General features: G+C 31.8%; 1 protein-coding gene across 4 annotated transcripts in view; it reads right to left on the bottom strand.

Moving 5' to 3' along the window:
- Positions 1-18,987, bottom strand: part of LOC140047435 (uncharacterized) — a 49,861-nt gene that overhangs the window by 10,083 nt on the left and 20,791 nt on the right. For 2 of the 4 annotated variants that reach the window (XM_072092467.1, XM_072092466.1), the window contains exons 1-3: positions 14,187-14,441; positions 6,256-6,285; positions 93-720 (exon numbers count right to left, since the gene is read on the bottom strand). In XM_072092467.1, coding sequence (XP_071948568.1) covers positions 93-720; positions 6,256-6,285; positions 14,187-14,288 — 760 coding nt within the window. In that variant the 5' untranslated portion in view covers positions 14,289-14,441. Of the gene's footprint in view, positions 1-92; positions 721-6,255; positions 6,286-6,809; positions 7,037-14,186; positions 14,442-18,987 lie in introns of those variants that run through there. The other 2 variants (XM_072092468.1, XM_072092469.1) reach the window with 2 other exon arrangements.

Genomic DNA, 18,987 nt, shown 5'->3' on the forward strand with positions numbered 1-18,987 from the left:
GAAAAATGTAATTGTTAAAAAATGTATAATAAATTAAGATAAACATTGCATAATTTGTATAAAGTATGTTAAAAATAATAATTAAAACGTACCCTCACTCACAATCCTGATCTTTTTCTTTTTTCCAGATACTTTATCATCAATTGGACTAAGTCTACTCTTTAACTTATTATTTTCTATCCCCCAAAAAATACCACTCGCTTTTTTGTCCAGAAGCTGTGCAAACTTTGTCACTGACTTCTCTTCATCCACCAATTGTTTGTCCACCTCCAGAAAGAATACAAAGTCCCAAATCGTAGCAAACTTGTGCTCGCCTAGCTTGTAATGAGCAAGCATGTTTGGTACTGTTGTTGTATTTTGTCGTATTGCTTTATAAAGTCTTTTGCGATATTCTGATATTGGTTTGCCATTGATAAAGTTGTACTCTTCATTGTTGTTTGGATGCTTCAGTTTAAACTGTTCTATTAAATCTATAGCTTTCCTCTTCTCAGTAACTTTAGCGATGTCTAACAGAATTTCTACATCAGTAGGGTTATGATTAATATAACCTATGCTTTCAAGTTCATTAAACCATTGAAGTGTTGGGACATCTTCTCTACTCAATTCCTGTCCAGAACAGTGGTCATGTAGAAGAAGTCTTACCCACAATCGGTTCTCACCTTTATATCTATCACTTAAACTTGCAAGGAATTCTGCAAATTCTTCTTTTGTTGCCATTTTCTAGTAAAATATATAGAAATAAATTAAAATACCTATAATTTAATAATGATTACGTTACCATTACATGCAGCACTTATAAATTATCAATCAATGATTTATTATAGGAATTTAAATATTTGATAAAGTTGAAAATGACCCTTGACCCCTCTCACTATACTATATTGTATTTTACCATGTTGTATTACAGTACTGTATATGTTTGATATATGATTCAATATTATTATTATTATTAACAAAGTATTATAATAGACAACCAAGTGGTAGTAATAAGTGTACACATTATTTTAATAATAAGAGAGTGAAATAATGTATGACGTGGCATTTTACTCTTGAATAGTGTAATACCGTATGACTATCAACAAAATGATTTCTCAGCCATGAAACTTGAATACAAACTTTTGTGTTGATAATAATTAAACTGTAGTAAGCTTATTGATAAAGAAACTTTTCAAGCATGATACATGAACAAAATATGTATGAGGTGCCAAATATCATATAAAAACAAAGTGTAGTATGGCAATACAAAAAGTAATATGAGGTGCCAAATATATATGAAAACAAAGTATAGTATGGCCACGACAATTAAAACTAAATAATTAAACAGCTATTTCATTTTTCAATGTTTTATTGTCTGATATGTAAACATATTTTAAGCGATTGCAGTTGAATTGTATACAAATAATGCATGTTTGAATTAAAGATAAATTTAAATGGGTTTCCATTTAAAGTTTTGTTAGTTTGAGAGAATGAATGTAAAACAGATCTCTGTGTCTCTCTTATATGTATTACTTACTGTCATCCTTTATATCATTTATTCTTTATATCAAACCAACAGTGTAAAACACCAATAACAGGTTGAAAACTAGACATGTAACTCGTCACTTTGACGAGTTTGGTTATCCGCCGCGCAAGTGGTGCAACATTAACATTAAGGGGATAGGTTGTGAGGACAAAAGGAAGTGTTCACGTTGGCATTATGACCTGAACTGAAGAATATGATATGTTGTTATTGCTGAATTTTATTATTTAAATTCATATATAGTATACACAGTATAATCTGTATCCATATCACATACAGTGTAGAATAGGTGAAATTACGGGACCCGCTGTTTATTGCAATTTTTAACATGTTGACGGTTTTAAAATGAAACGCGAAGGTAGCAATTCCGAAAGGAAATTATCTCAGCAACAACGTATTAGCGTGTAGAAGAAATTTGAATACGTGAAATATTGATGCGCGCTCTTTTAAATGTAATGAATTATGACGCAAAAGATGAAAATACGACCTTTTTTATTTAACTGGCCATATGATGACGTCACAACATCCGATCGGCAACATTTTTATATAATTTCGTATCTACAATCCAATAGCTTCCAGAAAAAGTTTTAATCGTGATTATCACATTTTATTCTTACGAGCTATAACAGATTAAAATTTACTGTAAAGATGAAATTGATGCCACACGTGATTTAAATTTTTAGGCATGATGACGTCAAAAAAATTAAAATATTTTTAACTCATGCGAAAGATACTTGATTGACCTAGACAATATCAAAATCGGGGTGAAAATGGAAAACGGATAAGTGGAGATGCGCTCTATTCAATGTGATGAGCTATGACGAAAGATACAAAAATCCTAAATTTTATATTCGCGTGGCCATACGATGACGTCACAATGTCCGGTTAGCCATATTAATACCTGATCCGATATCTACAACTCATCTACTTCTAGAAAATGTCATCCACAAAAATTTGACCGTCTAGTTTAAAAATTACGATTGTTTAAAAAAAGGCATATTTTAAACGAATTTTTTAACATTTTCATAAAAAACGCGCGCAAATTGTCCAATTCGACGTGCTCGTATGACGTATCTTTAAGTCGAAATTGTTTAAAATTTGGTAAAATTACTAGAAAAGGCTGGAAAAACATAAATCACGCGAAAAAAATACGTTTTCAATGCTACGTGCGCACCGCACACGTAAAAATGTGCGCACGCGTGGGAATTTTTGACATGCTTAACACGACATGAAACGCGTAGAAAGTTGATTATAAATTAATTTTGTTGTTAGTGCTAAATGCTGTATATTTTGTGTCATATACTATTTACAGTATACATAGTATAATCTGTATACATATTAATACAGTGTAGGATAGGCGAAATTACGGGTCCCGTCATTTATTCCAATTTTTAACATGGTGACGGTATGAAAATGAAACACTGATATAGCAATTTCGGAAGGAAATTATCTCAGCAACAACATATTAACGTGTAGAAGAAATTTTAATACGTAAAATATTAATGCGCGCTCTTTTAAATGTAATGAATTATGACGCAAAAGATGAAAATACGACTTCTTTTATTTAACTGACCATATGATGACGTCACCACATCCGATTGGCAAAATGTTTACATGAATTCGTATCTACAATCCAATAGCTTCCAGAAAACGTTTTAATCATGATTATCACGTTTTATTCTGACGAGCTATAACAGATTAAAATTTACTGTAAAGATGAAATTTAAGGCACAAGTAATTTAAATTTGTAGGCATGATGACGTCATAACAATTAAAATATGTTTAACTCATGCAAAGGATAGTTGATTGACCTAGACAATATCAAAATCGGGGTGAAAATGGAAAACGGATAAGTAGAGATGCGCTCTATTAAATGTGATGCGCTATGACAAAAGAGAAAAAATCCCTATATTTTATATTCGAGTGGCCATACGATGACGTCATAATGTCCGGTTAGCCATATTGATGCATGATACGATATCTACAACTCATCATCTTCCAGAATACGTAATAAAAACAACTTTTACCGTTTAGTTTAGAAACTACAACTGTTTAAAAAAAGGTATAATTTTGACAAATTTTGATGAATTTTTGAACTTTTTCATAAAAAACGCACATAAATTATCCAATTCTACGGGCTCGTATGACCTGATTTTCAGTCGAAATCGTTTAAAACTTGGTAAAATTACTAGAAAAGGCTGAAAAAACCTAAATCACACGGAAAAAATTGTTTTCAACGCTACGTGCGCACCACGAGCGTAAAAATACGCACGCGCGTGGGAATTTTTTACATGCTCAAAATGACATGAAACGCGTAGAAAGTTGATTAGAAATTGATTTTTCGCATTTTTAAATTTTAAATGCGCGTGCGCGCGTAACTTCGTGTGAAACATGCCATTTTTTTTCCACAGTCAGTTAGCGCAGAATATAAATTAAATTTTTGCTAAGTTTCAATTTAAATTGTTATATGGTTTTTGATTTATGTCAAATACGCGAAATTCGTTAAAACGCGCGTAAGTCATGTTGCGCAATTCTGACGTCATTCAAAAATAAAAAAGCACAACTTCACGTGAATGCCCATATGTTGACAAAGTTATGAAATGTTAACTTTACACGTTTTTGAGATATGCTCTGCACAAAAATGACAGAAAGAAAGAAGAATACAGAAAAAAAAAAACTAGACATGTAACTCGTCACTTTGACGAGTTAGTTATCCGCACGACAAACGCCATGTGCACGTCATACGTTGGAATATTCCACACAGAAAAAGATTATGGCATTATGACCTGAACTGATGAATATGATATGTTGTTAGTGCTGAATTCTGTCAATTTTTTGTCTTATAGTATATAGTACAAACAGTATAATCTGTATATATATTATATACAGTGTAGAATAGGTGAAATTACGGGACCCGCCATTTATTTCAATTTTTAACATGGAGACGGTATCAAAATGAAACACTAAGGTTGCAATTTTGGAAGGAAATTATCTCGGCAACAACATATTAATGTGTAGAAGAAATTTAAATACGTAAAATATTGGTGCACGCTCTTTTAAATGTAATGAATTATGACGCAAAAGATGAAAATACGACTTTTCTTACTTAACTGGACATATGATGACGTCACAACATCCGAATGGCAAAATTTTTACATGATTTTGTATCTACAATCCAATAGCTTCCAGAAAACGTTTTAATCGTGATTATCACATTTTATTCTTACGAGCTATAACAGATTAAAATTTTCTGTAAAGATGAAATTAATGCCACATGTAATTTAAATTTTTAGGCATGATGACATCATAATAATTAAAATATTTTTAACTCATGCGAAAGATAGTTGATTGACCTAGACAATATCAAAATCGGGGTGAAAATGGAAAATGGATAAGTGGAGATGCGCTCTATTAAATGTGATGAGCTATGACGAAAGATACAAAAATCCTCAATTTTATATTCGCGTGGCCATACGATGACGTTAAAATGTCCGGTTAGCCATATTAATACATGATCCGATATCTACAACTCATCAACTTCCGGAATATGTCATTCACAAAAAGTTGACCGTGTAGTTTAGAAATTACGACTGTTTAAAAAAAGGCATAATTTTGACAAATTTTTGTACTTTTTCATAAAAAACGTGTACAAATTGTCCAATTCGACGTGCTCGTATGACGTAACTTTAAGTCGAAAGTGTTTAAAAGTTGGTAAAATTACTATAAAAGGCTGGAAAAACATAAATCACTCGAAAAAAATATGTTTTTAATGCTACGTGCGCAACGCACACGTAAAAATGTGCGTACGCGTGGGAATTTTTTACATGCTTAAAATGACATGAAACGCGTAGAAAGTTGATTAGAAATTAATTTTGCGCATTTTGAAATTTTAAATGCGCGTGCACGCGTAACTTTTTGTAAAACATGCCATTTTTAGTGCACTAACAGTTTGCCCTTCATATGACTTAAATTTTCATAAAGGGTAAACAAAAAATTACTCTTGGTTTTTAAGCTATGATCAATCATTAAAAATCATAAAATCGCGCGCAAGTCACGTTGCGCAACTCTGACGTCATTCAAAATAGGAGATGCACAACTTCACGTAAATGCCCACATGTTGTCAAAGTTATAAAATGTTATGTTTACACATTTTAGAGAAACGTGACTCACAAAAAAATGGGAAAGAAATAAGAAGAATACAGAAAAAAAAAAAAAAAATATTGATCCACTACAATCACAAGGAGTTATCCGCTACTAAGCGGATAACTAAAAAAAAAAAAAAGATGATGAAACAGGACAGTTACAAGGAGTTATCCGCTGAATGCGGATAACTAAAAAAAGATGATGATTTCGTACAATCACAAGAGGTTATCCTGCAACTTCGTTGCGGATAACCAATGATGATGATGATGATGATGATTTCGTACAATCACAAGAGGTTATCCTGCAACTTCGTTGCGGATAACCAATAAAAGCTAAACTATAAAATATGAGCCAATATGATCATCATATTATATTTATAACATTTATTATATGGTCAAACATGTATAAATGTATACATATCTACATTTCAATAGAAATATGTAACTAATAAATACATAATGGAATTTTGTACTGGAAATAAAACATTAATTATTTATCAACCTAAACACTGACTTGCTTCTATTCCCAAAATAATTAAGTACAACTACAGCAAACATTTATTTAATATGGTTAAAATACACTTTACAACTTACCCTGTTTTTGTATTGGTTGACACTGAAGTTCTGAAAATAAAAAGATGGAATTCATATTATACAGAAGTTCTTTCTATTATAGCCCTTAATTAAATAAGACAAAATAATTGTTTGGCATTTTGGCATTTCTAAGTGTTAAATTAAAATATCAATACGGGCACTTTCAGAATCATGCTTATAGAAAGAAAAACTTCTTGGACACCAATATTATCATTATACTGTGGTAGGTTGGAATGTTGAAAAGTGATGGGTTGGTGTGCTTACATAAAATGGCAGAAACTAATATTATATATGACTTTAAGCTATTATGCTATTTGCCATTTAATTTAAATTGTTATACAATATTTTTCAAAGTTGAATTTGTTGCTATACTCGATTGATTGGGAACTTCTAACAAAACTATCATTCCATCCCAAATCAATTTTGTCTTCCTGCCTCATTTGAGAGAGACAGAGATATATCTTTGATATATTTGATAGATATATCTTTCTAAAACAAATTAATGCTTAACCAGCTTATAAATGATTATGACAAAATTAATATCAATTACTTACATCCTGATATGAAATCTACAGTATATATCAAAGATTTCCTGAGGGAGTATTATGGAATACCTCATACAGTAGGTTTTCCTAAAAGGTATTAGTCTAAAGCCACCTTGTTTTTGTACCTAGCAATCTTGGTTTTCAACCTGGCCTAGCCTACTGTACATCAATAGACTTGCATTGCCTATAAATGTTTATTGTTATGCAAAGTGCCAACTCCCTAGTTACTGCGTTCTGTGAGATAGTGAGTTAGAAAATCAGTCTTGCATGCCATTGCTATGCTATAAAATCGAAAATTTAACTCTGTGTTTGAACTCTTCATTTATCAATTACGCATTTATCACCAGCCTAGGGTCTCACGAAACTTCAAAGCATCTAGCTTGAATATGAAACCAAATAACAAGCTAAAACTTATTGTGGTATTCAGTACTTAGTTACACAGCATCTAGCTTGAATATGAAACCAAATATAAGCTAAAACCTATAGTTGTATTCAGTACTTAGTTACACAGCATCTAGCTTGAATATGAAACCAAATATAAGCTAAAACCTATAGTTGTATTCAGTACTTAGTTACACAGCATCTAGCTTGAATATGAAACCAAATAATAAGCTAAAACCTATTGTGGTATGCAGTACTTAGTTACACAGCATCTAGCTTGAATATGAAACCAAATAACAAGCTAAAACCTATTGTGGTATGCAGTAATTACTGTAGTTACACAGCATCTAGCTTGAATATGAAACCAAATAATAAGCTAAAACCTATTGTGGTATCCAGTACTTATACAGCATCTAGCTTGAATATGAAACCAAATAATAAGCTAAAACATATTGTGGTATTCAGTACTTAGTTACACAGCATCTAGCTTGAATATGAAACCAAATAATAAGGTAAAACCTATTGTTGTATTCAGTACAAAACATATTTAGACTCAGACTCTGTTTACAACAGCGTAACCCTGGAAACCTTAACTGTAGGTGATATTGATAAAATTCGCTGCAAAAATAAAAATTTTCTAGCAGAAAACCTAGAACAATATAGTCAACGGAACTGCCTACTTTTGCATGGTATGCCTGAATCACCTAGAGAAGATACTGATTTAATTGCCTCTAAAATAACAGACAGTATTGAACTAAGCAATCTTGATCGAACCCATCGCCTATGTAAAAGGAAATTAGACGCAACAAAATCAAACCCACGGCCGATTATCATCAAATTCACATCGTAACACTCCCGCTCTTTAAAAACAAAAAAATGCTTAAATAAATGTTTTTTTAATTGAATCCAACTAAAATATTAACCTATTGGAAACATATCTGTTGCACAATTAAATCTATTATCTAAAGTGAAAGTACATTTATAATTAATGCTACATGGTAATATTGTCTATTGAAAAAAACTAAGCCATGAAATACACTATTTCTAGCCAAAAATAACCAAAACAGCAAAAAAACCAACATACTACAATACTTGCTGCGAGTACATAGTTACCAACCTGGAAGATCTGAACTGCATGATAGACTCCTCCACTTGCCATAGGGGCACCTAGAGCCCTGTCCCTGGTTCAACAACTTGCTGTGAGTACATAGTTACCAACCTGGAAGATCTGAACTGCATGATAGACTCCTCCACTTGGCATAGGGGCACCTAGAGCCCCGTCATGACCCAGGGGCAAACTCCCGGTGCCTGGGGCTCATCAGACGAATCTGGTACGTTTAGGCGGTTTTTTAATGTTTACTTATGGAATGTTATCAGATTAAAAATATATTGTATTTTTAGAATATTTTTGTTGAGTATGTCACATATAGTGCAATAACAAATTATTGGATGAAAGTAAATGGGTTTTTGGTTAAATTTAACTGTTTTGTCTTTTTATAAGTGAAAACAGTTTGTTTTTTTACGGAAGTGATTGGCCTATTCAAAGTCGGTCATTACTAATTTCATTTTTCATTAGTGTTTTTGGAGGACAATACATATTTAATAGTTGAAAATATATAAATAGATTTTATCAAGGCTATATTTAGTTGGCATTAGTAACATAAAGTTTAAACTATTATTGCCTAGGCCTACTGCGATATCATAAGTTGATATTAATTTAAGCTGATATTTTTGTAATTTAAATACATAGTATAACAAGCACGAATGTGCAATACTCGGGGTACAGCGAAAGAAGCTGTAATGACGTCATAAGACAGGATGTAACGTCACATACACATCAATAACCGCGCTACCAAATACGGCTATACGGTACCATCTTCGAGACGTGATATGGCTGCATCCGGTTTGAAATTAAAAAATCCGGCTCTATAGCTTTGAGGACATGTCCCTGTAGTATATTCATGCTAACTCCGAGCTCAATACTACAACGAATAAGGGAGGAGTAGTACTTTATAAATTGCACTTTTTGCTCAATAGTGTCCGGATGGAAGGAGAAGAGGAAAAGATGAGTCCTAGACTCAGGTACCCCGAGTAATAAAACGAGATATACTCTATATCATATTACGTATACAGTATATATTTCACCATAAAGTTAAAGAAAAATAGGTTTCGCCAGGGCTTGAACCGGGGACCTTCTGCGTGTTATGCAGACTTGATATCCACTACACTACGAAACCTCTTACACTAAAAATGTGGGTTACAGAAAGTTTTTTAATCCATTTAAATTACAAATAAATATGGTAATAAGCACAAAGCAAAATAAACATGTGTAAAAGTGATAATTACCGATTACACAAAATAAGTATTTAAAAAAATAATAAAAATAAGATATACTGTGTATAATTATCATATTGCGTATACAGTACTTTTCACCATAAAGTTTAAAAAAAAGGTTTCGCCCGGGCTCGAACCAGGTACCTTCTGCGTGTTAAGCAAATGTGATAACCACTACGCCAAGAGGCCGCATATAACTACATAACGCTGTGGTGTGTGTCACACATTGTGGCTTCTTAATTAAATAAATTAATTAACAAAAAAAGCACGAATGTGCGATACTCGGGGTACAGCAAATGAAGCTGTAATGACGTCATAAGACGGGATGTGACGTCACATACACATCAATAACCTACTAACCTACCATCTTCGAGACGTCATATGCCTGCATCCGGTTTGAAATTTTAAAATCCGGCTCTATAGATTTGAGGACATGTCCCTGTAGTATATTCATGCCAAATCCCAGCTCAATACTACAACTAATAAGGGAGGAGTAGTACTTTCAAAATCGCACTTTTTACTCAATAGTGTCCAGATGGAGGAAGAGGAGAAAATGAGTAAGTCCTAGACTCGGGTACCCCGAGTAAAAAATGTGTTTGAAATGAACCTTAGAATGGGGTTTTTTTGCAAAATTGATTTTATATAGAGATGAGTGCAAGAGTTATCAAATTGAACCAGAATATGGACGAAATATCAATACACAGTACAAACACATTTGGCATATATCACTAAGAATTGTCCGAGAATAATAGACACTAATTGCCCCAATGAATGTAAGCAACACGCAAATGGAATTCTAGTCACCAGCCCGATGTCTTCTTTCCGATCTCTGACTTCTTAAAATAGGCTAATGATTCAAAAGTGAGGTATGCCATGTGATGTGCTTTCATTTGTTCCAATTGCAGAGCTAACTGGAGTCAAATGGTGAATGTATAGATTAAAGGATATGATCAAATGATAATATACAGAGGCAAACGAATGTGTTTGAGCTTTTATTACTCTTTCTTTTGAACTGGATTGCATTTTCAGTAACGTAGTTTTATTGCTTTTCAAAATGGTCGAGTTAGGTTTAAAAGTAAAGAAAAGTTATAACGAAATAAAAACATACATATAATTTGAAAGATATATACGAACAGTTGCTCTGTCTTTAAAGGTTCTTACAGTACCTTGAGCATTTTTCCAATTTGGTGTTTATTAATGTTTTATAACTTTGGCTATGGGTGCATTTGAGGTGAAGATGTGTTTACTTTTATTTTTATCGCTTTGTATATCCAAATCAATTGTCTTAAAGACATTAAAAATGAAATCAGCCTGGTTTATTGAGAACTGTTTATTTAAAAGACTTCCATACACATTCTCTGAACCCAATTAAACTGAAAGAAAATATTTCCTTCCAAGTAATGGATTATTAAAAAAACAATCGTATTCAAGAGAGTGAAGAGGAACTCAAAACCAGCAAGATTCAACATTTTGAAAGCTTTGGAATCTAAAGGGGAATATCTCTGAATTCATTGATTGTCATTGGCTGTTTTGCTAAACAAAATTCTTGCAGAGCACTGAATTCAATTGCATAAGAATGACCCCTACTTATAACATAATCCCTTGATATAAACCCCTGCAGGGCCTAGCATTGATTGCATAAGAATGGCCCCCCCTGTTTTTAACAAAATCCCTCGCTATTAACCTCCGCAGGGCCTGGTATTCGATAGCGTCAAAATAACACAAACAAATTCACTTATTCTTCACGCTTGAATCTCTAAATCAGGAATTTTTCATGAAAACAAAAATGTATACTATTGAGTATAAACAGATAAAGGATATAATACGGTCATTGTTTGCGTTACGCAGGAACGCATGAATGGGACCAACAAATCCTTTCAAACCGTTCTAATACTGGTATGTCTGTTAATTCACACAGCTCCAATAACTACAATATCCAGGTGCCTAAAATGCTTAAAATAGTGCTTTTCAATAATAGTATATACACTGTAGTATTTACAGTACTCAAAAAGTATGTTAAAGTAATATGGATTTACTTGTTAAATCTTACATATATATAGTACAACAACTGTAGAACTGCTATAAAGAGGGGCCCCAACAAAATTTCTTCTGAATAAGAGTTTGTCATGTAGTGTTACTTAAACATTATTACCATAAAACACCAACATTTATTTCATAGGAAAGTATCCCCTTAATAGGGGTATATTGACCCCCCATTCAGTAAAGGAAATTATCCTGTTAATAGAGGTGTATTTCTCTTTCTTGATTTCACAGGAAAGTGTTCCCTTATTAGGGGTTTAACCGGAATAGAGATGTCCTTAATATTTAATATCAAGGGCCTTTGATAAGCACAGTATCTGAAACATTTGAATGAGCATAAAAACTAAAAATATTTTGTCTCTAAAATAAAATATTGGCATGGACAGGATTATATTTTACTATAAATATCCTTTTTAATAATTAATTAAAATCAGAAATGTTAAAGTCATTAATGTGTACAGTACTAGGAAAAGAAACACATTTTAAATGATTCAAGTTAAATGACATTCCAATCATCTGACAAAAGTAATTACTGATGTGACACATGTAATAAATATTTATACAGTATTACTTAATAACCTTTGGAAATAAACTATCATACAATTCTGAATTCTTGAAATAATATAAATTTCTCATTTATTTGTAAAAACTCTAAATAAAAAAAATAAAATATGAAAAGAAAAAAACATTCCAGGAGATAAAAAAAATTGGGACAAGACGGTTGAGAGTTAAAAACCTGTTTGGCAAAAAAACATAAATCCCCTAGACTCAGCAATAGAACCGTTCTGTGTCCATGCCTATAGAAATCAAACCAAACCGATTATTGGCAGTTGTTTGGAGGTCAAACATTTGCTTTTTTTTTTGTCTTGTGTGGGTTCGTCCCACTTTTATTATAGTTCTATAGATATAAATAATATATGTATATATGGTCAAATATTTGCTAATTTATTCGCTTCCCATATAAGGGCATCAGACTGCATATATAGGATATTATGAACGAGCTAAGTTCTGGCAACCAGCCAAGTTTGATTCATAGCGAATAATTGGAGCTGAAATAGACCGGATTGGCAGCCATAATGATATCAGGTATACTGTACTGGTGTAAAATCAAAAATGATTTATGAATAAATTAAAAATATTAATTTACTATAATATTTTATATTAATTTAAAGTAATGTAATTATGAAAATTTTTCAATAAAATCCGTAAATATTTTTTTTTTTGCATACTACTAGGCTTCATTTTTTTAGATAATTATAATTAATTCAACATTAAATATTATTCATGTAGTCATTAATGTTAATGTATGCATATAACTACGTACTATTAGTATTACAGCATAAAGACATAAAGGTTAAGACAGTGGAACCGTAATTACGTAGCCATAACATCGGCAAGGGTTCGAGGCTCACTCACTCCATGGTTCTGGTGGTAGAACGAGTCTTCTCGGATAAGGACTATAAACCGTAGGTCCAGTGTACACATCTAGCTCATGTGCACTTTAAAGAACCTAGTACATCTTTCGAGACGAGTAGGGGGTTACCCCGGTGTATTAGTACATCACAGCCACTGATCACCAACTGGGCCCTCTGGGAGACCAGTCTTTGACTGAAGAGGTTACCCAGTATAAATATAAATATAAAAAAAAGCATGTATTCATGACATTGGCAAAGATGCATAGACATTCGGAAGGGAAAGTTTCCAGGGTTTTAAAATTACTGAAGCGTAATAAAGTTGGTATCATGCTGTTACAAGACCAAGGGTTGGTGTCACTGCAGTACCAATCACATTTATTATGTTATAAATATATACTGTATATACAAAATACAGATGTTTTCTCATAGGGAACTAAAATAGTTATTATAAGCTTTGACAAGTAGATTTATACAATAGGTCAAAATTATTGTTACTTCCTAGTTTGGTGTTCAAAGTCAAACACTTCCTACTGTAGGCCTAAAATAGTAATACTAAAAAATGCAATAAAATTACGTATAATATCAGTAAATTCATTTGTATTTACTATTAATACCAATGAACCCGGCATAGTTTCAACACGACAGCTTGAGCCAAGATTTTTTTTCTTCGTACTGTACCATTTCTTGTTTATTACAGATTAAGCATAGGCCTATATTTTTTTTTTTATAGATCAACATGATTTTTTAATCCAGGTTTGAAATAGAATACAGTACATACACATACAGTAGGCCTATGTATTCTAATAATTTGGTGTCAGTTTGTACTAATAACACTACTATGAAAAAGTACCTGGTACGGTAGGCACTTAAATCATGGAGGTATAAAATACCTCCATGCTTAAATATTGCATTGATTTTGCCTCATTTGCATTCCTAAATGTATGACCGACTATTTTGAGACTGAGTGGCATAAACATAAGTTTTATAACCCAAAAATGGTAAACATTAAAACCATCTATGATTTTGCATTGAACCGGTCAAGTCTAGTCACTTAACTCATTTTTATGATGGTGGTGGTGATGACGTTCTATGATGTACCGGTTTTATTCCACGTACTGCAAATTTTTAATTTACAAAGTCTGTATTATACTCTGTATTATTTGTTTATTTTTAATGATCATATTAGTTGCCAAGTGGCAAAAAAAAAGTAGCTTACGATATGCCAGTCCTCTTCCAGTGGGCTTGAAGCCGAAAAGTAACCAGTATCGTGGACTAACTGCACCTCTTTGAATATCCCATCACTCGGCAAAGCATCCATCTTTGCAGGCAAACTTAGGTGCAAAGCACACTAAAGTCAATAAGCCAACAAACAAGGCGAAAATAGTAAGAGCTATAAAGGCTATAAACCGTCCAAGGGTTGCGAAAATCCTAGAATGCCTACAAAACTACTAACGCTGTCCTAGCTAGCCTGGCTTCGATGACAAACATAGAAATGCATAGTGAATCGAAAGAATCCATAATCAACCGGCTACTTAGCATGACAACCAATCAAAATGCGTTTTGCCATCTAAGTAACTCAGGTCACAATTGACCAATCAGCGCACTGGTAGTGTAATCTACAGCGGCGGTGACGTGCGGAGTTGAATCAACTTTTTTTTTACAACGATATTAAAATATAAATTTATTATTTTCGATATCTAAGTCAAATGATAACCTATTAATAATTTCTCGATTTTAATTTCTGAAAATCATCATTATTAGTAATACAGATATGACATATTCAATCGTAAAGTAATTGAAACAAGTGAATGTATCTATATGACTCAATCTAGCTTCTAACGATTCAAGCAATCTTTCATATTCCCTGTACTTTATATATTAATTATTTGGGCCAAGTAATTTAACTATTTAACTGGCGAACTTCAACTGGCATTCCGGTAAACTTTTCGAAATTCCATTGAAATAGTTCCGGTAAACTTTTCGAAATTCCATTGCCATACTGGTGATCGGAATGTTGTTGTAAACACTTGGACTGTCTAAGAAACATTTCTTCTTTACAAATTCAATCCATTATTAAATTTTACAACAGACTAAGAATCTTTTATCCATTATTTTCCTTACATCTGCATACTTTGCTTAATTTGTATAAGCCTCTTGATTGATTTTACATAATAATTTTACAATAGCGTTTTCAGGAGTCTGTTCTCACATAATTGCATTGTCATAAGATGTTTAAACCACTTAAAACCATTTATTCACCTTTGTTTTATTGTTACCCCCCAATTCTTAACTTGTTTCTTTATATTTACGTTCTTGTACTTTTCTGTTTTTACGTAACATTACCAGGCATCTTTTATTACATACTATTGAATAAACTGATCACATTATGTATCGTTAGATATTCTCATGGACCCTTTTGACAATATAGATGCATTCCCATTTAATCACATTATTGATAATGAGGAATTCTTGCATGTCATTCACTATTACTTTTGTGACGATAGAATTGACTTTGATAGATTTAATTCTTTAATTTTTAACCCTTTTGATATTAATTTTAAAGATGTTATTAATGACAACGATGCCCAATTATTTTCCGAAAATATTGAATCTTGTGCCTATGAATATATCGATAGTCTTAACAACAAATATTCAACACAAGATTATTCATTTAGTATCTTTCACTTAAACGCACGCAGTCTTGTTAAACATTTTAACGATATCAATGTATGCGTAGGTGCTATTAACCATGAATTCTCAGCACTATGCTTCACCGAAACTTTTTTTAATCATAATACGCCTTTTTCCTTTTATAATATTCCCAATTATAACCTCTTGCATGTTTCATGAGCTGATAGACCAGGAGGAGGCGTTGCCATTTACCTACACCAGAGATTTAAATATATTCTTCGCCCTGATTTATCATTTATCATTACTAATGGTTCGGAATCTCTTTTCATTGAAATCGATGCATAACCCAAAAACATAATCCTTGGAGTAGTATATCGTTTGCCTGAATTATCCATTAACACATTTAATAAAGATATCTCTAATTTAATTGACACCATTAATAATGAGAAAAAAACAGCATATATTTCAGGAGACTTTAATATTAACTTGTTAAATTCCAAAACACATAAAGGTACTTCTGATTTTGTTAATACTTTATTTCAATCAAATTATTATCCTCTTATTTCTAGGCCAACTAGAATTACGCGTAATTCTGCAACTTTAATCGACAATATTTTTTTGTAATAATCTATACGATAACATTTCTTCCGGAATTCTATATTCGGACATCTCGGATCACTTTCCTGTTTTCTTGTTAGTACATAAATCAGAACCTCTCCAACACCTGAAACCTAAATCAAAAATATATATACATAAAAAAAGTCAATGATATTTCAATTTCTGCCTTAAGTAATGATTTGTCAAATGTTGACTGGACTAGTATTTATAACTCCAATAAACCCAATGAGGCATACGCTTTATTCAACGACATATTTAGTACATTATATAATAACAACATTAAAACCACTCGTTCCAGACGCAATATTCGGAAGGAAAAAAAACCTTGGATAACTAAATGCTTAATTAAATCTATCGACAAAAAACACAAATTATATAAAACATTTCTTATATCTAAAAAGCAAAAGGACAAAGATAAATATGTTAAATATCGAAATGTACTTACCAAAATCCTTCGTACTGCCCAAAAGAATTACTTCAGTGACAAATTTGAATTCCATAAAAATAACATCCAAAAAACCTGGCAAACAATAAATGGAGTCCTTGGCAAGAAATCTCGTAAACCGTTTCCTTCTCACTTTATTAACAATGACATTGAATTAAATAATCCTCAACAAATTGCAACTGAATTCAATAATTATTTTACTAGTATAGGGCCAAATTTAGTTAACAAAATACATGTGTCGGATAATGATACTTCTACCCTACTTCGTCCATGTGTGCACTCTCTCTTTCTTAGTCCTGTAACCGAACATGAAGTTGTCAGTATAATACTTTCCCTCAAAGATAATAAATCTCCTGAGTTTGATGGGTTTTCCAATAAAATTATTAAACGTGTTTCTAATTTTATATGCAAACCCTTAACTCACATTTTTAATACTTCTTTTCAAACCGGTATTTTTCCTGATTCTTTTAAAATAGCTAAAGTCATCCCTATCTACAAGAAAGAAGATCCTCATCATTTCAATAACTACAGACCAATCTCCCTACTTCCTTGTTTCTCAAAATTAATTGAAAAAATAATGCATAATCGAATTTCTTCCTTTTTAACTAAACATAACATTTTATTTAAAGGCCAATATGGTTTCAGGAAAAAGTATTCAACAGATCTTGCTTTATTAGATATTTTTGACAAAATTACAATTGCCCTGAGTAAAAATGAGTTTTCTGTTGGCATTTTCCTTGATTTATCTAAGGCCTTCGATACTATTAACCACGATATTTTAATTCATAAACTTTCAAATTACGGTATCAGAGGCCTTCCTTTAAAACTAATTAAAAGCTACCTTTTCAATCGTGTTCAGTTTACTTCCTTAAATAATTTTAACTGTTCCTATTCCCGTTTAACCTGTGGTGTTCCCCAAGGATCGATTCTTGGACCACTCTTATTCCTGATTTTTGTTAACGATATACCAAACAGCTCTAAATTACTAAATTTTATCTTATTTGCTGACGACACAAATACTTTTTTCTCTCATCCTAAATTAAATACCTTGTTTAAAATTGTCAATGATGAGTTACTTAAAGTTTCAAATTGGCTCAAACACAATAAATTAACTCTTAATACATTCAAAACGAACTATATAATATTTTCTAAACGTAAAATTTCAAATTCTTTAAATGAACAAATATACATTGATAATAAAATGATCAAACGAGTTAATGAAACACAATTTTTAGGAGTAACCATAGATGCCTCTCTGACTTAGAAACTACATATAAATAAAATCAGTAATCTAGTTTCTAGAAATGTTGGAATATTGAACAAATTAAAACATATCTTCCCTCAAAAAACCTTATTAACCCTTTATAATACTTTAGTTTTGCCTTACCTTTCTTATGCCAATTTATGTTGGGCAATAACTCTAGATAAATTTAATAAGTTATGCCCCTGGACAAGTCTAGAGAAAACTCAACTTGACCGCCTTTTTAAACTACAAAAACGTGCACTTCGGATTTGCGCGGGAGAATCATTTAGAGCCCATACAAAATTACTTTTTAAAAGATTTAACGTTTTAAACATTTATGATTTAAATAAATTACAAGTTGCCTCATTTATGTACCGTTTATCTAACAATTTACTGCCTTCACATTTTAATGCTTTATTTACAAGAATTGACGAACGCCATTCCTATAAAACCCGATCCTCTGTTAACAATTATATCCTTGATAATTTAAATGTTAAGGCTCGACGATTTTCTATGTATTATTTTGGTCCCAAACTTTGGACTTCACTCTCAAATGAACTTAAACAGAAATCTTCCTTTTCTAGTTTTAAATCTAATTTCAAACACAACATGGTGTCAGAATATGCTACATAATTTTTCGCCGATCTTTTATCCTTATTTATTTTGTGGTGATACATGGCATTAAATCCTTCACCCTGGTATTCAATAATCTCCGCTACATTGTATCGTTATACTTGTTATTATAGCATATTTAATTATATTTCATATTGTACTCTAATTGTTATCATTATCCCTTTTATCATATATTATATAATTGCCTGGTTTATCTTAACTTCTATAATTTAAATTTTTTAAATTTCTTTATTTTATGTACTTTCACTATTATATATTCATATTTTAGTCTACTCTGTAGCAATGTTAGTATACTTATAGGCATACGGGAGTCATGACTTAAAGTTCAGTGAACTTACTGTGACTTCCATCCACCCACATTTAATATATGTTATGTAAATGTAAATGATATATATATATATATACAGTATATAAGTGAGTGGAAAAAATAAATAAACGAAACGAAAC

This window comes from Antedon mediterranea, chromosome 4, assembly GCF_964355755.1.
Source record: "Antedon mediterranea chromosome 4, ecAntMedi1.1, whole genome shotgun sequence".
Classification (NCBI taxonomy): domain Eukaryota; kingdom Metazoa; phylum Echinodermata; class Crinoidea; order Comatulida; family Antedonidae; genus Antedon; species Antedon mediterranea.